Consider the following 22,798-nt stretch of genomic DNA (forward strand, 5'->3'; position numbering starts at 1 on the left):
GGGTATTGTGAAATATAGTAAAATAAGGAAGCACAAAATCTTATTAATCAAAACCACAGTAAACAGAAGGCAAGAGAGGCCAAAACACAGAGTGCATCATGGTATTTCACACTGGCTCTGAAGGTCTGTGGATTCAATCAGGGGTTTTCTGTAAAAGAGAAACAAAAGAAAACATGTTTGTGGACACCAGGGCTGAAATGGTTTGACCATGTGCAGAGAAGGGACTGGATCTGTTGGACACGGGATGTTGAACATGGATCTACCAGGCAGGAGGTAAAGGGGAAGAGCACACAGAAAATTAATCAATGTAGCAGAGGAGGATATGGAGAGAGTTGGTGTAACAGAGAAGAAAGCTAGGGATCAGGCGAGATGGAGGAAAATGATTTTCTGTGGGTAAGCCCTAAAGGGAGCAGATTTAACAAGAAAAAGATTTAATGGACTTCAGCCACTGGGACACTGGGCAAATTATGGCAACAAATAACTGCTCATTTGATAAAGTTTATGGATAAAACTTTTTAACCTAATTACAAATTACAATTTGTTGAAGGCCAACTTGAATAACTGAGTGAGTGCCTCTATAAAAGAAGCTGTAGCAGTTTGCAGATCTGGAGCAACTGGGTGTTTAACAAAGAGAAAAGATATCTACAAGGAATTGTTGCTACCCATCAATGTGTGAAGGGTTACAAGACCAATGTGATGGTGTGACCTACATGCACTGCTCAGAGAAACTACAAAAAATCCCAAGAGCTATATCTCAGATTCTACAGGCCTAAGTTAGCAAGCTAAATGTTAAAGTTCATGACAGTACAATTAAGAAAGGATCGTCAGAAGCAAGCCTGTGCTCTCTAAAAAGAACATGGCAGCACAACTTAGCTTTGAAAAGTTGCATCTGAGCTAATCACAAGACGTCTGGCACAATGTCCTGTCCACAGATTAGACCAAAGTGAAGATATTTGGTGGTTCATAAAAACCCAAACATGGCATGTCTGCACAAACACCTCATACCAACTGTAAAGCACGGTGGTGGATCTGTCTGACAGCTGAAGCTTGGCTGAAAATGGGTCATTCAACATGACAAGAATCCCAAGCACAGCAGCAAATCTACAAGAAAACAGCTGTAATGGCAAACTGAAAGCCCAGAAAGTCCGGACCTCAACCTGACTCAAATACTGTGGTGGGATTTCTTGAGATCTGTGTACAATTAAATGGCTGCAATGAACTGAAGTGCAATTTTCGTAAACAAGAGTGGGTCAAAATTCCTCCACAGACACATGAGAGACTCATATAGTCAAACTGAAAACAACAACTTCAAGTAATTCTGCTAAAGGTGCTTCTACAAAATACTGAAACATGGGGTGTACTTAGTTTTTCACGGGCCTGCAAAGAGTCCTGTGGTAACTTTCTTTTTCACACGACTGTATATAAAAAACTGCAGAAAAATCTCCAATCTTGGATATGTTTCTTAAGGTGAAGCAATTTTTTCTAATGATGGCTCAAGCCTTAACAGAGAGCAGGCATGCACAACAGCAGGACCTTGCAGCAAGCCAGTCTGAAAGGAATGTGGCTGTTTTATATGTCACACATTATACTTATGCTATGCCAGCTATGACACATTAAAATATTTGTTTCTGTACCCAGCATTCAGTCTGCATACCACCCCACAGCCCTCACCTGCTCCATCCAGCTCAAAGTCATCTGGCAGAAGTTTGTCCTGCCGGTTGCCGAGCGTGAAGGACAGCAATGCCAGGAGTATGGCGTCCAGAATGCTGATGATGGCCAGGATGTAGGCCCAGCGCACCGTACAGTTTCCCAGCGTGTACTTATCTGTCCTCTGGCCGCACATCCTCTTCACCTCTGGAGAGTCCCAACCATCTGGGTAAATCATGCAGCCCATCACCATCAACACACCTGCGGGGGAAGGACATGGAAATGGCAAAGCCTTGTAATAATTACCTCTTGTGTGCTCTTACTTTGATAAATAATTATAATCTGGTGCTCTGGAGCCCCCAGTGCATGATAACACATGATGTACCTCCATAAAGTGCCAAAGTTTTTATTTATTTATGGCTCAGCAAGGCAGATGATGCTCTGTGGAGCCATTTGCACGATGTACCGTTATGAAAGTTCTTAAATCTTAAATGCTGTTCTTCCCGTAACGTCTCCTCTGGGCTTCCCCAAAAGCTACTTACAGTAGAATGTGAGTTTGCAGATACATGCCCATAAAGTTTTACAGGCTTTTATCGTGGCTAGTTTTCCTGGCCCTCGTATGGTTTTAGGTGCAAATTTAACGACACAGCAACACCTGATCTTGTTACAGGTAACTGATCTGCTATCGAAGGTGTCAGAGTCTGGGCTGAAACAGGATTCCTTATTGGCCATGGCGAAGAACAACCTTCACAACAAACGCACATCACACCTGAAACTGGAGAGGTGAGAAGTCGACCCGTGACGGGATGAGCTCATTGTTTCACACCTGACTTACAAGAGAAGCACAGGTCTCACGGCTCCTTTACAGCTGCCTCTTTAGTTTGAGTTCTGGTATTGAGGTGATGAAATATTTGGGCTATTACTTTCGAATAGTTATAATAAAACCGATGAACTGAACCTCATCAGACTTCTATTTAAACGGGTAATTTATGGTCACAAGAACTTTTGTTGACACTGTCATTGTCTGTTTCCATTGTATTAACAGATCCACCAGGTGATGCATCAATATTAAAAGAAAAACAACTTCCCAACATCTGACCAAGTCAGGCTGTCTCTTGAGGAGGTAGGTGTGCCATTGTCAAAGTCTACCATCAAGAGCACAAACCACTGGTTACACTCAAGAACAATAAAGCCACATTAGACTTGGCAGTAAGGATCCAAGTAAACATCTATAACGACTCAAAGCATACTGAAAAACCAAGCCAAGAGTTTCGCAAGGCAAAGAAATGTGATATTCTTCAGCCAAATCAGTCACTGGATCACAACCCACAAAGAATGCTTTTCAGTTTCTGAAGACGAAACTGAACGCAGAGAGACCCACAAACAAGCAGCAGCTGAAGGTCAGTAAAGGTCTGGCAGAGCACCTCAAGGGAGGATTTAGTGACATCCGTGTCAGTCACTGACTGCAAAGGGTTTTCATCCAAGAAGTAAAAAACAAAAATGTTTGTCCATTTCATTTTTTCAGCTACGAAAAATGTTGGAATATGTTTATGAACGGCTGTAATACTTTTAATAAGCCCCTTGAATTAAAGATCAAAGTCTGCACTTCTGTCACATCTGGACTGTTTAAAATCAGCTTTAAATGTCTGCGGTTTTTTTTTTTTTTTTAGCTGATCCTAGAGTTTAGTGAGTTTAATGAGTTTAGTGTTAGTTTTTCACTGCAAACTATAAAAAGGCAAAAGCTAAAAATGATCTTTGGTTACTGTCTAATGAATCATCGCATATGAACAATTACCCATGCGTAGCAATATTCTTGCTTGTAACAACCCTCCCCCAACAAACAAACAAACAAACAAACAAACAAACAAACAAACAAACAAACAAACAAACAAACAAACATCTTAAAGATGAAGGTGAAACCAGTTTTATGATTACTTACACTGCTCATACTTTTTAATGTAATTCGTAATCTGTCTGTTTATAGGTGTCAAATAAACGTAGTTGCGAAAAGCTAATTTATACTAATAATCTGCCAACTGCAGTTGAGTAAAGGGAACAACAACTTTACAACCAACCCTCTTCGCTTTGTCCCTCACCTGAGGCCAGCTGCATCCATGCACAGATCTTGTAGACGTTTCCAGCGTTGCAGAAGAAGAACAAACTGAATCCGACCATGGTGCCCACAATCAGCAGCATGGAGGTCCCAACGAAGAACATGGCAGTCCTGAAGGCCGGTGAGGGGATGGAAGCGAAGTCCAGCATGCTGCCCTTGCAGGTGAGCTCCGAGGTCAGCGCGTTGCCGATGCAGTAGTGAAAGAGGCCGAAGTAGCCGGCCTGCGGGGTGTTGACGCTGTCTCCGATCCAGTAGGGCTGGATGAAGACCACCATGGTGATGATGACGAAGCAGATGGTAAACACAGCCCACATGACGCCGATGGCTCGCGAGTTCCTCACATAGTTGGTGTGGTAGATTTTGGCAGCTTCCTGCGCTGGAAGGAGGTCCATGTCCGCAAAAAGTTTGTGTCGGCCTTTTGAAAGAAAGCAGGTCTGTTAGAGGTTTGTTTTTAGAGCTGGAAGGATAAACGCACACAGACACACACGGCTCGTTCTGCGGACTGGCTGAGTATTCAGCACCCTGGAGAGCACCACAGCCTAATTAATGACGTTTCTCTGATGTCACAGATTGACAGCTACCTGATAAGGCTTGGCGTGAAGATGCAGTGTTACCCGCAAGTAACTAAAACTAATTTACTGTAAATTAACACAGCGCATTTGAATGAACTGCCGTACAGGGCTGTGTGTTACAGCTAATTAATTCATTTCATGCAGGCAAGAACAGGCGAGGTTAAAATAAACAACAGTTATTATTACACAGCCAGGAAACTCATCCATTTGATTCCGCTTTAATGTGAAAGAAAGTTCTTCGTGGTGTTTAATATTACAAACTTTTGACTAAAAAGCTTAAAAACACAACTATTTATCCTGAACACTGCTTCAAATATTAGTATCAAGGCAATCGATTTGTCACACTATACGTTTTTATTTACATAAAGCCTACACAAGCCTGATTTTAACACTGTAATCCTTTTCTATCATTCTGTTTTCTGAAAGTAAACAGCTACTTGTGTTGCCCAAAGTGCAACCACAGGTAAATATAAACAGTAAACACTCTTTTTTTTAACTGTTACATTTTTACGGTTTTAATTTTCTACCAACTCCCCATTTCCCCAGTTTCCTTAAATATCATAATCTGATATTTAACGAGTTTTAGAAACTCATGAATACGGAGCCAGAACGAATAAGGTTTGCTGAAATTCGCGGCTGATGCGCAGGAAGCTTCAAATAAAGGTTTGCTGATATCAAATTCAATATTGTTCCAGCTGAGTCTTCTTATTGGAGTTCTGCTTATCTGGAAGCTAGTGCCAGCGACAGGAACACAATAAGTATTTTATTTTGATGAATTATAATAAAGGGAGGGGGCAGCTTAGCTGGGTTATGGCTTTCGATTGTCGCTGAGGATGTTGAGAGTTCAGCTGCAGTAAAGTCAGAGTCAGAAAAGACACAGATGTGGAAACACAAGCGGATGGGCTTCAAATTTCATAGCCCACTAATTTTAGCAAAAAAACAAACAAACAAAAAAAAACCCGGCTTCTCTGTGAGGCTCGATGCCAAAGCGGAGATCTAATTAACGCTGATGAGTCCAGCTTTTTCTGGATAATGGTCTCTGTCACTTGGTACTTTTCCTTTTTAAAAGAAATGTCCCCTCTGTGGGCTGAAAACCCAGCTGCAGAAATATAGCATACAAGTGAACCTCATTTGCAGGCTCCCTTGCTCTCTCTTAAAAAAATCTATCACTTCAAACTAGTGGCCACATTCAGTGTGAGATAACAACTACGGCTCCAGGCTGACAGCAGCAGCCGGACAGAGCGTGCCACCATCTGTGCTCTTCACCCACTAGTCAGTGTCGGTAACAAGGTGCTTGAGGGCCTCCTCCGTGACACTGTGCCATGTGTAGTGAAACAGCATTCAGGGATGAGTGGTTGTCCTGCGTTCCCGGGGGATCCCTGATGGCTCCCTGCAGCTCGGGAGGGTAGTGGAGAGGAAAACACCAGCTCTGCCTGAGAGACAATCACAAAGATATGGAAAGTAGACATCACAGTTTAGATAAAAAAGACCAATCAAAACCAGTCTCAGGAATAGAACTGTGGGGGATCTCTGAGCGCTGCTCTAATGAGGTGTAATCTCTTGATATATGTGACAGCCCGTGAAGGCCGTCTTGTCAAGATTTCAGGAAGCTGTCTGTATTTTCAGTGTCTCATTGAAGAAGATATGTGCACAGAAAAAAAAAGATAGACTGTTCCAAACATGTTGCACACACATTTATCTCACACTTAAATTTTATTTATCCATCAGGGGCCAAGGCCAGGCAGCTGGTCACGAAATGAAGCAAGTACACACATAAAAAAGCAATCCAATAATAAAACTTTGCCCATATCTTTTACAGCTCTAATAAAACCAAACTTTCCTCTGACAACGTGTCAAAATATCTGAAGAAAAAGAAAGCTCATTCAGCACTTCTTCATTTATAAAAATTCAAATAATGAAAACTCTTAGGGATATGAGGTGGATAACAAATACTTTCTGAAGCCCTATAACCACAAGATATAACCATTAGCAGTAGGAAGACTGTGTTATACTGTCTCACCATTTCCTCACCTCGCTACAAACTCAAGAATACCCATCTGCAGTTTTAGAGCTGTCACCTGCTCCTGTCCATGAATTAAAGCAACACTTCACTGCCTGTTGGCTGAGGAGAATGAAGCATTGTTTGCCCAGGCTTTTCAGTCCTCTAAGTGTCTGTCACCCTTAAAGTTTTGAGCTCTTTTCATTCTCAGGGGCATGAAAAGACAAAGCAGAGGATCTTTGTCTTGGTTAAAGAATTTATCTTTGTGAGTGAAAGTGATTTGGCAAATGTCTGGCACGTCTGAAGATGATGACACAAGATGTAAAAAAAAAAAGAAAAAAAAGGGAAAAGAAATTAAAGTAAAGAAGACCCAAAATAAACTAATCAGAAGACACCATGGAAACAAATTAGGATTTGAATCTTATCTGCAGCTGCACTTCTGATTGTGAAATTAAATGCCAGTGAATTATAGCACTGGAATACACTGCTCAAATAAAATGAAGGGAAACACTCGATCATCACGGTGTAAAACAAAATCAGGTAATCTTCAGCGATATCGATCTGTCTGGTTGGGATGCATGACTGGACAGAGTGTAAATCGCATTTGCTTGTTTAACTGCAAATTAAAGTGACAACAGGTGCACTGGAGAGGCAACAACAAGACAACTCCCGAAAAGGTGTTGCAGGTTGCAGCCACAGACCGTTGCTCTCTCCTTATCCCTCCTGACTGACTTGTCTCTAGTTTGGCTGCTTATTAGTCTCCTTGTCACCACTGGTAATATGAGATGGTACCTGCAGCCCATTTAGGTTTTACAGACCGTCACAACAAGGTTTGTTATGTCTCCCAGAACAGTCTCGAGAATGTGGAGGAGATACTAGGAGTCAGGCTGTTACCTGAGTGAGAGCTGGGCCACAAAACCTGGGCAACAGAAGGGCATCAACCCTGCAGCAGGACTGGTATCTGCTCCTTTCTGAGTGGAACAGGAGGAGGAGGAGGACTGGCTGAGCCCTACAAAATGACTGTGGCATTAGGTCCTGATGTCCTTCTGTAGGACCTGTGCTCACAGCTCAGTGCCGTGCAGCTTTATTGGCATTCACAAGCGAATACCTAAACTGGCAGGTCCGTTACTAGCACCCAGTCTCTCCACAGATTAGAACAAGTTCATAGTGAGCACATGTGCAAGATATGTAAGAGTCTGGAAATGCCATTGTGAATGTTATGCTGCCTGCAACATCATCCAGCATGATGAGTTTGACAGTGGGTCAGTGATGGTCTGAGAGCCAGTGTCCTTATGCTGCTGCAGTGTGCGATGGGTTCCTTCTGCTGCAAAAAAAAGCCTGGCCTGATGTGGCCAGAGTATGTAGTCAGTTCCTGGATGATGAAGACACTGATGCCACTAACGCACCCTTACGTTCCCCACCCCTGAATCCAAGTGAGATCCTCTTGAATGTTATGCATTGGTGGATTTAAGGCTGCCAAATAATGCTATAGACAGCCCAGCTCAATAATCCATCCAGGTATGGAAGGAGTTGCGTTGAAAAATGTTGAGTCAAAATGGAGTTAACAACTTTGTTTTGTCATTAAAATTATAACGTTTTTCCATTTTTAAATTAAATTTTTACTTGGCACACATACATATATGTTATAGTCTGACATTAATTTATTATGTTAAGAGATTTTTCTCCTCAGATCAAAGCAGAAGCCTTTTATTTTGGAGCATAGTAATAGAGTAATATATTGTGTTAAATTGGTGATGAAATCTGAAAAAAATGCTTAAAAAAGCTCATTTATTCCTATGCCGATCCACACTCTTAGAGTTCATTTAAATAGAGTTTCTGTGTACCTCATACAACAGATTATGCTGCAAATCATCACTTGCGAAGACATTTTGATATACTGCATCATGTAAATTTAAAAATGGAAACATTTCATTTCCAAAACCCAGGCCAGTTCGTCCAAGGATCCCTCAAAACAAAACTGCGGCGTGACTTTAGATTAGGGAAAAACAATACAACTTTTTCCAAAGCTCCTGGAAGCTCATTATTATAAAGAGGAAGCACTTTTCAATCTCCATGACTCTTCCTGAAGCCGTCTGTCAGGTTAAAGTGAGTAACTGACTCCTTGATAGTGAAGTGATAAGGAGGAGACCCTGGTGGAGAGAACTAGGATTTTTATCATTGAATTACTTATTACCAGCACTTATGACACTAACATTTGAAAAAGTAATATAATGAAACTTTTTTTCATTCATCTACACGAAATAACCAATTACAGAAAATAAGCAATTTCAAGGCTGATTGTTTAGTGTTGATTATTTTGTTATTGGAAAGCGTTATTGTTTTTCTGTTATGTTCTGTTACCCTCATGACACCGTTTTTAGGTGCAGGAAGCCACATTTGGCACAAATGTTCTGAAAAATAAGCTTTCAGCACCAAACAGCCAGCAGACAGCTAGAAACTTTGAAAATATTGGTGTGTTTGTCCTCTACTTAAGAAGATAAGTGGTTTTATTTATTTATTTATTTATTTATTTATTTATTTATTTATTTATTTATTTAGGACAGTGCATGTTAATGAACATAAATGTAAAAATTTTTTTTACATGAATGTAAACATACCAGATTATAGCCAAGGGCTAATTTCCATCTGTTGATCATGCAACAATACAGTTTACTACGCCACATAAAACCCAAATATATAGTGTGGTAATTAAAAAAGGACAATGATGGGAAATCATTTCATAAGTCATTAGTGTTAGGAGTTTTGTTTTTTTTAATTTGGTTGCCTCTCCAACAGCTTATAAATGCCAGGAATCCAAACACAGGGGTATCAAACATAAGGCCCGCGGACCAGAATCCACCCGAAACACACTCCAACTAGATGGTTTTGGTAAATGTGAAGGAATGCATAGACTTTCAACTTTAAACTGTAATAAAATTAGTTTTACAGCTTTTCCTGTTGAAGAACCCCCCCCCCCCCAACCATTCATACTACACCAAAGTAACTAAGTAATAGATAAACGAATAAATGACAGAAAAGTTCCTGTTTTCCACTATTTACAGAGAGATCACAATAAAGCAGTGAAACAAGTAAAGCTTTATAACTACAGGGAAGTTTGGTCAATGCAGAACTTTGTAATTTTTCATATTTATGATGCCGTTTCACTGGTCCCGCCCACGTGAGATCAAAGTGAGCTGAATGTCTCCCGTGGTGTAAAATGAGTTTGACGTCCTTGCTCTAAACATATGTGCAACCCACAAACAACTAAATACTTACTTACAGATTTTTTTAAAAACATACTGTGACATATTGTGTATACAGTCAGCATTTGGCTCATTTTTGCAGACAACTGAGTTGCTGCCCTTGTTAAACGATGCCAGAGATTTTCCAGAGGGCTCAGAAAAACGCTGCAGGTTGTCATTGCTGTAGGAATTAATGTGTATGAATGGCTTCAGTCACAAGCCATTAAACCTCCTCCGGTCCTTTGTAAATGGGCAAGTTCTACTATCTTGGTTCATCATATTTCTCCCTATAATCCAATATAAGGTGTGTGAGCTGTTGTAAAATGGCCTGTGGCACTTCTAATAACCTCGGCAGCTTTATTACGTTTATGGCCAACTTTCATCAAATGAGCGACATGCTTATTCCTTGATGTGATTAAAGTCTGCTGGTGTGACTTAGAGAAGAGTGCGTCATAATGTTTTCTGGAAAACCTGCCAGATATTCTGTCATCATCACACTCTTTCCTTTTTTTCACTATAACACTAATGTTGTATGTGTCATCTTCCGGTTTCTGACTGTAAGAAAAAAGAGACTTTTTCTTCCTGGACTTTGGATTCATGACAAACAACCAGTTTTCACCACACTCCACTAGCTTTCTATGCCAGTGCCAATTAAATATGAAGATGATTTCATCTGAATATTAAACTCGGGCCCTGTTTTTTTTTTATGACTAGCCCAGAGGAAAGTGCAGCCCATTGATGCTGGTTGGGGGGAGAATAATAAGACGGTCTTCTACTTAGTATTCAGTTTAATAAACCTCTTCAATCAGTATGCTGCGGGGTTGTTATAGAAGACTAGCCAGTCTCTGAGTGCATTTCTAGTTTCCCCTTCCTACCCTCATTTTAATGTCTCTGAGGTTGTGAGTACAGTAATATCCTTCTAAACACCTCCTTCTGTTGTATCAGTCGCCCTGACCCAGCTCTAGCGTGCCTTTGTTTCTTTGCAGACACTGTTTAAAATAACGAGCCGTGTGAGTTCAGTGCAGGTGCTGTAATGGTTGCAGCTCTGCCCACAACAAGAGGTGGAACAGTCGCATTTTTTTTGTGTGTTTCGCTCACAGCAACAGCTTGTGTTCAGGAAACAACCCAAATGTTATCCTCTCCTCCCTGACGCCTGACCCCTCCATTAATGTTTTCTTTCCTTCATTACGCCACGGCCGCTCCATGGATGCTCGTCCAGCCGGCTCTGAGGCCAATCTTCTTTTATCCCTTCTCTGTAGAGTCGGCATGACTTGGCAGCAGTAAGCAGGAGCTGATCCAGACCTCAGTTAGACACATCTTGTTATTTCAAACAGAGAAAAGAGCAAATTTTTTTCTCCACACCGCCCAAACGACCCCGCATCACTACCTTTGGGATCACTGAGGCATCGGCTATGGTTACAGCTCTTGGAATGTGTGTCTGGCGTCACAGTAATGAGATTTTTTTTCTATACCCAAACACTACAAACAGACTGCCATTGTGCACAAAGAGAATAAATAAAAGCACAGAAAATGACTGAAAGTGATTATTCTTTGATGAAAACCCCCCCAAAACCTTTAATATCAGTGTCCAAGAGGGGGCAGTATGCCATTAAGTGTACTGACTGAAGTGAGTGAGCTTACTTATTACAGTCTATGCACAGAGGATTGATTAAGAGTGCAATGCTCCCGCCCACCCCCCCATAAGTCCACCCGAACAAACAGCCAGACAAGGAACAGACTGTCCTCACTGTTCACACATTTGCATTTACATACAGGGCTTTTACACAAAAGAGAACAGCTCGATATAGATCATACCTTCCTCCCAGAGGAGGGTATTCCTGTGCCATCTTTTGATCTTGAACCCAAGAGTATTTTAAACAAATCCTTCGTGGTGTGTTGTTTTTTGAAGGGAACTGGCTTCAGAAAACTTCTAAGTTGATGTATTAATTTACAAAATCTTCAGTCACACTGGTTTTCATTTGATATGAAAACTTCACCAGGAAATCCACAGCTGCATTTTTCACTCTTTGACTTGTCAGTGTGTTTATTCCTGCAGATGCCCTTCTTTGTCTCCGAGCCCAATGTGTGTGTATATGTGCACATGATATCAAGTCTGTGATGGGGTTATCATTCAGTCCTCCTGACAGGTTAAATCCCCGTGAAAACACTGTTATTGGCGCTGCGACACCGGCTTCTCCTGCGAGCACACACACTCTGCATGAGATATCAGGTAGGGGTGCAGTTATGCAAGGACATGCGTGACAAGAAGGCACATTTATCTCAGGGGGCGAATCTCATTGATATTCTTTCTTCTCAAATCTCCTCTGCTTGACTCGGCAGTGTGCAAAGAACCAAACCTCTGAACTTTGATTGTGTATGTGTGTGTATAATATCAGAGGCTCTCAAAAGATTAAAGAAAACACACCTATATTTCAGTCATGATGTGGAGATGTGGAGTGCCCTTTTTGAAATGTCACCATCAATATGTCTGTCAAGTGGCCCAAACAGAGGAGAGGCGACGTATGTTGTCCGTGTTTTCCTGCAGGTGCTTTTTTGTGTCTGTCTTTTACAGATGTGTTCACTTTTAGACACGAGTGCCTGTTTCAGTCAGTGTGTGTGTGACTGAGGCTTCAGTCGTTATGCAACCTTGTAGAAGAAGTAATAAGAAGCAGAACCCCGCCCCGACATTAACATTTTGGCGAGGCGGTGCTGCAAAAGCTGTGGGGAAATTCTTGCTGTTAATTGGACTGTGAAGGATTTTACTGCAGATTCAGCCCACTCCCCGTGTCACTCTTCTTCTCTGCAAGTTCACCCCATGGCTTGTTTAGAAAAAAAAAAAGCATGCTCGCTTACAGGATGTTTACTGTTTCTGTTTCTCTCTGACTGTGTTCTCTCTTCATTGAAATATTCACAGAATACAGTTTTTGCTGTCACAGTGCTGTTGTAAGGAGAAAGCAGCAAGCAGCTCCAGATATGTTGCTGTGATTTATGGGAATAATTTGAAGTTCTTTTTCCTGCTCTGTAGCCTGTGATAAATGTAACACGCAGGGGATTAGTTTATCTAAGCACAGAGATTAGAACAGCTACACCGGCTCCGTCCAACAATTGCAAAATCTTCCTTCCAAGCTCACTAATTACTGCATTTAATCTTGTTTGTTTCATCATCTACTCTTTATTGATTTGTGTGGGTGAGAATGGTTTTGGGCCACTTTGTCATTTCTCCTGTGTGCATGTGCATGCATGTGCTAAACTTGACTTTTTTGTAATAGACAGACATGAAAGTTAAGAATAATCTTCTCATCCAATTCTTGTCAACCAGTGTATTTTCAACAGCTCTAATTAAATATAAGTGGTATACAATGTAAACAAAAACACAACATAAATGTTCTGTAAATCACTCGAACTCTATATTTAATTGAAAACAGTATAAAGACAGCATTACCATGTTTACATGGAAGCATTTTTCTTTAGAAGTCCTGTAGACCTTTAGTAAGGCTGTTTGATGCTTAAAATAAGAAAAGAAAGAAAAAAAACACCTGGTGGAACATCTCAGAGGTAATTAAGTGAGATGGCAAACAGGTCAGTAGGCCAAACATGATTGGGTGATTATACCAGATTATACAAGAAAAGCTGAGTCTTTTAGAAGTAATGACGAGGAAGGCTTCACCCCTCTCTGATTTGCCGAAAGACTGTTTCAACAAATAGTTCTGCTATTTAAAGGTTACATTTTGCAACACAAAACTGCAAAGCAAATAAGGACTTTCATCACCCAGAGTAGATAATAACAAAAAAAGATTCAGAGAACCTGGATAAATTTCTGCACACAAGGAACAAGACTGAAAACCAATAATGCGCCACCAATACAGCACTGCATTAATAAAAAACACTAATGTGCAGTTCAAATGGCTACACAGCAACACGAAGCTTTTTCTTATTGATTTTGCCTTGCAAAGAAAACAACCCCTCGCTGTGCAAAACTCTTCAGTCCCCCCCCTCCATATCTTTATATTTTGCTAGGAAAATGGGAAATATGTACAACGATTTATTGAAATGTCCAAACATACATGGAAACACAGTATATAAGACAAAAACAGGGTTTGCACAATTCTAGCAATTCTAAGGAGGTAGAGCAGGTCACCTACTAATTGGAAGGTTGGTGGTTCGATCCCCATTTGCTCCTGTCTGTATGCCAGAGGTGTCGAACTCCAGGCTTCGAGGACCGGTGTCCTGCAGGTTTTAGATCTCACCCTGGGTCAGCACACCTGAATCAAGTGATCAGTTCATTACCAGGCCTCTGGAGAACTTCAAGACATGTTGAGGAGGTAATTTAGCCATTTTAATTAGCTGTGTTGGATCAAGGACAGAGCTAAAACCTGCAGGACACCAGCACTCGAGGCCTGGATCTGCCTACCCCTGGTTTACCATATGGCGTTTAACAAGCTTGAAAGTTAATATTTGGTATGACCACCTTTATTCTTCAACACAGCCTGAGCTCTCTTAGGTAAGCGTTCTCATAATTTCTTTAAGTAGCCTTCAGGTTCACTGAAGGACATTTAAAGCTCTTCTTCAGACGCCTTTTGTTCTGTTTTCTGTTAAGCTGATATCGCACTGCTTAAGTACAGTTGAGGTCCTGTGTCAGATCTTTGTTGGATCTTAAGGACATGACTGTCAGACACTGTTCACCTGCTGTAGATATACACATATTTTTTTGTCCTCCACTTGTCTGTCTTCCTCAATTACTTAAGGACACACTGCACACCATGCTGATATATGCCAAATTTGCAGCAAAGAGCTCTTTAAGAATCACCTTGTTGGTGGTGCAATGATACAGTTTAATGCCTGCCAAACAGTGCTATCTTTGACAGGTTTCATTACAAAGTTCATAAAGACGCAATTTAAAATTGGTTCTTTGCTAAGTTGTGTGCTATGTGTAAACAAAACACTGGTTTTGTCTCTAGAACGCCTGGAGAACTATTGCTCAGGACTAAAGGTTACAAGAAAGTCTGGCTCCTTGTGAAGTATAAAGAAATGAGGGGTAAATCGAGACTTTTGCACAGCACTGTACAGAAACAAAAACCCAGCAGTCCATTTGAAGCAAACGAGACAAAATCAAACCACCTTCTCCGTGTAGTACAACACTGCTCCACAGTGGGTTCAGAATCGGCTGAAACAAAATACAAACAAAGGAGGCTCTGAACTGCTGATCCAAAGAAAAAGCTTCACTTTCAAAAACACAGCTGGTCTCAATTTCCACCAGTTTACAGAGCATTGTTAAAAGAAGCGTTGATGCAGCACAGGGATAAACAGCCCTTTCCCAACGCTGTTGGAACGTGTTGCTGGCATCAGATTCAAAGTGACCCCTTCTGAAGTGGTTTTCTTTTTCTTTTTTTTTTCTTTTTTTTTTTAACCAACACCACCAACAACAAGATTTCCTTTTTTTTATTATAGTATTTATATGAGATGTATTGTCATTGTATTCTATTTTGGATATGTTAATGTATAAAACATACTATCATGCTACTACAACATTAGATTTTGCTGAAGCTGCACCATACTGCTTTGATATGATGCAACACTTTATGTTCTGCACCTTTTTTTTTGCCCCTTAGCAGCACGCTTCAATATGAAATGACTATGGAAAGCATACTGATAGACTTAGTTCACATTCAAGAGTTCCACTGTGAACGCTAACACACCAAAACCCTGCTGGCATTAACGTTCAGTGTGAGATGAGTGTATAGCATCTGTGCCTTGCTAGCTCATCTTCACACATTTGCAACACGGTTCCTCAGACGGATGTTATCCAAACAAACATTATTTGCATCGAATGCTGATGAAACAGTGACTGATGATGATGCCAGCTCATGTAAACGGCGATGACAGGATGTTGCTTCAAAAGGAAGTTTCTGCATATGCAAAGACATTTCTCATTCTCGCAACGTGTTCGCTTCACACACAGCATATTTGTGCATCTGCTAGAAGTTCCTTTCTCCCTCTCCCCCCTGCCCCCCTCGTCCTGTCTGGCATTGTAGTAATCAGAATTGTTGTCAGAAGGCTAAAAACTGACAGAGTTACTTTCACAAGTAGAGCATTACTGCCTTCGCTATAATGGTCCACTTGATTGTCATATTTGATTAAAACTTTATTAGGATTTTTTATTTTGGATTATTACAACCATAACGGACAAGACTGGGGGTGGAAAAGGAGGGAAAAGTTAATAATGGAAGGAGAGGACAGGGAGAGAAAAATAGAGGAGAAAAAGAGCGATAGACAAAGAAAAGGAGAGAATCTACAACAGGGAGGGGGAGTTTAAGACCTGAGCTGACACACAGACATAGACAAACACGCACACACAGACACAAACATGCATTCCCACCCTCATGCACACAAACACTCACACAAACACTCAAGTGAGAGACACATAGAAATGGATTCCATACTCACACTCCTCATACACACTCTATACTCCCAGGTCCAGGCACCAATACCCCCAGAGGGGCAATCAGCCCCCACACCCAGTAATGGTCCCATTCACTCTGGGGTGGAAACAAGCAGACAGTCCCGGTGCTTGCAGCAACAGAGCAGCCACCAGCCCAGACCCTGACCAGACGGCCAGCTCCTGCCAGACAGCAACTGGCATCAGCATGGACCCTCCCAAGAACCCTCAATGGGGGCACCAGCACCACATTGTTGGCTGAATGAATGAACAAGCCCTCCGAACGTTGTTTAGTGTGTCCATTCCCAGTGCCCTATATGTACTTGTAATGAGAGTGTCTAAGTTGTGGAGTAATATTAAGACACAGACGGCCATGAGGGCACAGAGAAGGAGGCCCTCCCCTGCACCTCAGTGATGCACCTGCACCTGCACACCCTGCATGTGTGGTGGTATCATGGAAAACTACACCCACCCAACATTCTGTCAACTCCTGGACTAAATAAGAAAATAGACTCCCAGGTTGCGACCATCGATCTCCCGCCTGCAGAGTGGTCTCCTCAAGGGTAGAGAGCACCTGCAAAAGATGGTAAAAACCTCCCTGGCAGCTAAAGGGCCCTCCCTGTTCAACCAGTGTGCTGAAGGCTTCTGGGCGTGGCCCTAGTGCATGCACCAACCTGCAACCCTGGCAACACACCAGCCAGAACCCCAGCCCACAGACAGAGTACCCTCCAGAACCCCAACTTCACTTGAAGTTTGCGTTGTGAGCTGATTTATTGCAGTAATGTGGCAGGAGCTGAAGGTGTGCAGAAACGCTGCTTTACCATACAGGCTATCTATTTATGGAGCTCAAAGAACTCTACCAGACACTTGTTGAAACAGAAAAAGATTTTCAGAGTCCCCCCCCCCCCTTTCTTTTTAACTCACAGGCAGTTACAGTGTACAGATGCTAAACACATGTGACACTGAACTCTATATGTGTGTGACACCTCAGAAGGTACAATGGCAATGTAAATGTGTTGACTCTGTAATCCCAGCCTAAGGGGGCGACAATCAAATTTTGGAAAGTGTGAAGGACAAACTGTAAACATTGTGCGAATGAAGAAAAGCATTCGCTGTAAGTAAGCAATGAGTCCCTTTCACTTCATCGCCTCTTCGCTCATTTGATTGTGGAATACGACGGAGGCGAGCGAGCTGTCATTTCAGTGGAAGTTGTCAAGTGGCAGCTGCTGGTAGTAAGGAATAGCTCAAGGGACTGTTGACGTTAACGAGTCCACAGCAAGCCTGTACTGCTACCAGTACTCTCCACTGATGAGTGCTTTATTTTTTTGGCCTGCCAGTAATGACTTCCTTGGGCCCCTGTGTGCACACATATGCCCATCAACTCTTAAAAATCACGCTGCTCCTGTAATGAGGAAAACCATAATGGCAGATCCTGCTTGGAGCATCCTCTGGCTGTGATGGTTGCACCAGAGGGTCTATGCATGGAGAGCAGGGGAGGAGGTTGCTTTAGCCGGCAAGGCAGGCTTTCCTCATTATCCATATGTGAGAGCCACGAGGGTCGAATAACACCGAGGGTGGGGAGTCACATTAATCATGCTGTCACACACATACAGGTTCCACTCCAAAAACAGTTCACACCACTGCACGCTGCTGCAGTGCAAAAAGACAACAACCAGCCACAGTGGTGTTTAGTCTCGTACCACAGGACTCTTCAGATTTTTTTCTACTTAGCAAGCAGATCACTCTTGATAATGTTCAGGGATGTGTGCAGCACTGTTAATCCTCCTCTGGCTCAGCAGTGCTCCATTGCACCTGCGTCTGATCTCTGTGTGGGAGGAATCCAGCTATTTCCCCTCAGTGAGCCATTGGTGGTTACCTGTTGTGAGCCTTACACAGCAAATGTTCACATATAACTCTTTCTGTGTAGTCATTCCCGGCCGTTCTGCACACAGTGCACAGGGAACAAGAGCAATAATTTGCATGAATATAGCTGTGAGAAAACACTGTGATAAAAGTCCCTCCCACCCACAGTGGAAAGCAAACTTTGATCAGGGTGCTAGAGAATAGCATCCCTGCCTCTTGGCGCTGCAGGGGCACGAGGCTACATGGGTGCAGCATTTGAGATTAGACTCAGTGCTTACTGAACAAATAGATGAGGTCAAAATGCTTTTGGAAAGTGCTCTGGGTGGGAGGCCCCTTGTTTCTCTCACTTTAAGTTGTAGCCCAGTCTGTGATGGTGCCACTGAAGGCAATTTTATTTTTATCAAACATCTAAATTATTCAGATTTTGTTAAAGATGAACAGGCGCGCTTCCTTCACTTTGCATCCTGAAGCAGGCTGATAACAAGTGTGCTGCTGTGGCACGACGACGCTGCAATGCAAAATGTAGATGATGCTGTGGACTATAATTCAGCAGATGATACATTTCTCCCAGGCTCCCAGCCTCCAAAGTAATTCAATTCATTTTATTTCATTGATTTCCACTGGACACAGTAACGTCTGCCGTGGATGCGGGCAGGCAGGAATTTCTAACAATTCAGCCCCTGACAAGAAAAAGCAGCTTTGTGGACGATGACAAATAGTGACAAGTGTGTATGCGCATGTTTTATTGCACTTCTGTTTTTCTAAGATTCATTCTGAGATAGAAACCGTCTCCGCTCAATATTTCTTTGGGGCAGGTTTAGTTGTGTTTTGTATCGTAAGCAGCCTGTTTGAGGTTTGAGGGTCTTTTTATTTTAAGACAATGACAGACAGTCCACCGGAGAGCCTTAAAAAACCCCAAAACTTGATGGGTAAAATGATCATTTGTGGTTGAATTTTTGCCCACATGAGATTTAGTATTTAAAGTACAATATTAACTCTCTTTTTAGCAACGTTTTAGGGTTTCCCCAATTCCTGGAAGACAGATCTTCCTCTCCAGAGGCCAAAACATCCACTACGTTCAATTGGCTAATGTTTCTGCAATCTGGAAGTAGGAAGGTGTTGTATGGGATAGCAAATGGCAAAAACGATGCAAAGAAGAGAGGCGAGAGTGAACCGAAATGATAAAAATTGGGAAAGAGATTAAAGATGCTAAAAAACTCTTTGGAGAAGAAGGGAACTGAAGAGTGGATTCATTTCTTTCAGGGATTGATGTCCTCACATATATAAGAAGCACACAAACTTGTGTGTTTATTTTTTTCTTTTTGAATTCTTTCATCAGAAAATAACAAGAAGCCGTCAGCTTTGTTTGTCTTTCTGGCATTTTAACTTTTGCAGCCTTTGAAGATATTAGGATTTTTTTTTCATTAAGCCCTCTAACACGTCTGTTTCTGTCAAACTTTAGGCTGATAGGAGAACTGCTCTCTTTTATTCACCTCATTTCAGTGTAGTTCTTTCTGAGTGTTTTGACTTTTGTTGAGAATTGTATTCGTCTCCATCCTCTTCGTCTGTGTCTCATCTTTTGCACACCTGAGCTTCCTGGAAGGTGGTTTGTCCTCCATGATATGCAACTGAAAGATGCACTCAAGCAGTTTTACATGTCAAATTCATTTTCTTAACCAGAGAAGTGCTACACATCAACTTAAAACCAGTCTGCTATGATTTGTAATAATCTGTGGCTGAAAAATGTCACACAGATATAGCTTGACAGACAACGACACTTAAAATGTGGTAACTAAACACAGAGGATGTTACAAAGAATGCTATGAAGATGCTTCGAGTACATTTTCAGCTCGGCCTCTGCTGTTTCTATTGTTGCTTCTTTCGTAAATTCCACGACTTTAGGGAAGAAGGATGTTAACATCCTCCAAGACAACCCCCCCTCAGTTTGTTCTATTAATTTGTTTTTCTTATTTGCAAATTGTATTTGTTTCAGAGTCACATTTATTCCAATAATGCACCACGTTAACAAGCTTTACAGACCCAGAAACACACTGTGGTTTGAATTTTTCACAGAACTTAACAGTGTGATGCAATCCACTGGATGTAGCACTGATATGACTGGTTAAAGTTAAGCTCTAAGACCCTGCCTACACTTGGTTTTAAAATGTGATTGTATACGTAGATTTCTTTACTTTCAGTATCACTTCCACCAGAAAGTCGAGGTCTAGTATTTGAGTTTGGGCTCCTGTTTTTAATTTAATGGACATTGTGTGTTGCTTTCTGAGGGTTTCCTTGTATTTGACCTTTTCTGTTTAACCAGTATGTTAGTTTTCTCGTCTTTCCTCACTGTGAATTCCTATTTTATTGTGGTAATGACTGTTTGACTTGTCTGCCTCTCTTAATAGTGTCACCTGAGTCCATTGGGCTTTCAGGGTCTTGTTTCTCCCCCTGTTAGATGCCACTTTGCCTGTTTTCTGTCTGGTTTGTTCTCCCCTTACATTTTGTGCTCCTTACGAATCCTGGATCAGTGTTTGGACTTAGTTTGTTTCTGGATTTTGTTGCATTGGTCCTTAAAAGCTCATTTTTTGTTTATTAATCCTATCTCGGTGTCCCTGTATTTCAGTCGTGGAATCACAACACAAAGACTGTCACAAAAGTACTGTTTCAACTGTTCCTTGTGAACCAAGCATGTAGTTTGTTTAGCATGACCCGTTCCAGCTACTGCTCGCTGGACAAAGTCATTTGCAACTTGCTAGCGGGCACAAGACAAGACGGACATTTTTACAGTATCATTGTTAGGGTGGGGTCAGGACAAGGAGGATTACTGAAGTGGCTTATGTAACTGATTCACAAGGTAGCTTGATGGTCATTAACGCTTGCACTGAATGTGTCCACTCATGATCTGAGGGCCCAAGATGCATATTAAAACCAACTAAGCTAAATTAAATCCAGGGTCTTATTTACACAGAAAACTCTGGAGGTTTCTGGACAAGGAGAGAAGAGTAACACACTCTGAAGAAGCTGAGCACCCTTCATGGATTTCTCTGAGAGTAGGCAGCTACAAACCCTAGCCTTTCCATTATGATGGTCACGTGGTGGAGTCTCTGGAGCACTACTACTACTACTACTACTACTACTACTACTACTACTACTACTACTACTACTGAAGGGACAGTATCAAGCGTGCCTCAACATACTTGTAATTGGATTTCAGGTGCATCATAACCCTTATTTTGCAAGTGACCGCAGTTATGGCAGACGACAACCGGCCTCGAAACAACCGCACCAACACACAGTGACAAAAACATGTGACAGGCAAGACAAACGGAGCCCAATGAGCTGCCATCGGATGATAGCAACTAATTAGAGAGTTTTCTCTTCCGCTCAAGGGGCTGTCTTATGATTAAGAGAGCCCAATGAATATGTATACGAACTGAGCACAGGGATGGCAGGATCTAGGTCAGGCTGCTGGTGGATGATGAGTTGCCTGTGAAGTGAAGCAAGGAGGCATGCGGCAACACCACGCTATTCAGAGAAACCCTCAAGAGGTACTCAGATGCGAGGAACCCTAACTTTTCCAGATTATGTCTCCAACAAGTTTATGCATTCTTGGCATTCAGAGGGAGGCGGCTCATCAAGCCGACGAGCCCTAAATGACTTCTCTAGGGATCGTTTCTGTCTCTTACAGCTTGGCATTTAAATACAGCAACTGGATTCATTGATTGGACAATCTGACCGCTCTGCAAACAGAATGTGAAACATATTTTCACAAAAATGGTGGAGCGATGTCGTACGCTGCCAGAGAGAAGGCCGCCAGAGTCGTTCTATTGTTGGGGGGGGAGAAAGCACACCTGCAAACCACGCAGAGTCCCTGGAGACAAATAAGCGAGAGATAAAAATAAAAAGGCAAAGATTCGACCGTGGCCCGCTATGGTTCACGTATCCCAGTGACCCTTCAGTGGTGTCTGAGTTAAGGTGGGTGTGCAGTGCAGAGCTGCTGCTGCTGTTTTCTGCTCTCCTCTCTCTCCAGGATCATTACAAAAGAAATTACAACAGCTGACAAATTTCATAGCCTGTGCTACAAACTGCCGTGGCTGTGTACATGATCTGCATTAATAATACAATCCACAAGCTGAGTTCAAAGTTAAAATTTCCTTTGGGTATGAAGTGAAAGAGAGAAAAAATGTCTGCCGCACATCCGAGTCCTCCCAGCTGTCTCAGCTGCCTAAGGAACAGATCTGTCAGAGGATATGAGGAATGACCCCAGTATTATTTTCTTTTATTAAAATGTGCAAGCATTTTTTTTTCTACCACTTGCAATCACACTTGGGAATTATGAAAGGTTATATGATCCCTGTATGCATGACAGCTCTCAATAAATCCAGTTATTTCTTTCTGTTCATTTTTCTTTTGGACGGAAAATGATTGGAATAAATTACCCCGTGTTACTGTACGTGCGCAACATTTCAAAGCAGAAACCACAGAGACACAAACCTGCGAACCCTGAGCTTTTCAAAACACGCTTACGTAACTACAAAGGTATCCGTGGCTGTAATTCTCAACCTGTTATCACCGGAGACTGGCCTGACATTATCTGTGAGTTCTGCAGCTGGTTCCAGCCTTGACTTACAAGACTCTGAAACCTCCTAACTGTGCTCTATAATAAGGAATGCCTTCACTTTATAGGGCCTTGCATCTCTGTCTCAGTTTAATGAACCCCCTGACAGGGGACTGGCAGGGCTTCAATACAGTAAAACAAGCCTGTTTTCTGTCCCCTGATTTTCAGCGATGGTGGAAGAGCGGCTGGAGACATCACATTTCTTGGCTCAATCGGTGTAACGGATGAATCCCTGCTACAATGATGGTGGCACACACACACATACACATCTATGTCATGCATATATATGCACAGAGCGCACCAGTCCC

At 42.0% G+C, this 22,798-nt stretch overlaps 1 protein-coding gene across 1 annotated transcript; it reads right to left on the reverse strand.

Annotated features, from left to right (window-relative positions):
- Nucleotides 1-85: 85 nt before the first annotated feature.
- On the reverse strand, nt 86-4,243 carry lhfpl5b (LHFPL tetraspan subfamily member 5b). The gene is made up of 3 exons (XM_005914868.2): nt 3,744-4,243; nt 1,672-1,908; nt 86-148 (listed from the first exon to the last, which is right to left on the reverse strand). Exons 1-3 carry the CDS (start codon nt 4,150-4,152, stop codon nt 138-140), a joined length of 657 nt encoding a protein of 218 aa, XP_005914930.1. The 5' UTR covers nt 4,153-4,243; the 3' UTR covers nt 86-137.
- Between the last annotated feature and the right edge of the window lie 18,555 nt (nt 4,244-22,798).

The sequence above is a fragment of the Haplochromis burtoni genome, unplaced genomic scaffold (genome assembly GCF_018398535.1).
Source record: "Haplochromis burtoni strain Fernald_Lab_line unplaced genomic scaffold, NCSU_Asbu1 Contig_9, whole genome shotgun sequence".
Lineage (NCBI taxonomy): Eukaryota > Metazoa > Chordata > Actinopteri > Cichliformes > Cichlidae > Haplochromis > Haplochromis burtoni.

What these genes read in the sequence shown, in the direction of transcription:
- lhfpl5b (XM_005914868.2), bottom strand. Translation starts at nt 4,152, where the DNA reads ATGGACCTCCTTCCAGCGCAGGAAGCTGCCAAAATCTACCACACCAAC. An exon ending in ATGGATGCAGCTGGCCTCAG is followed by an intron (nt 1,909 to 3,743) that starts GTGAGGGACAAA and finishes CTTCCCCCGCAG; the next exon opens with GTGTGTTGATGGTGATGGGC.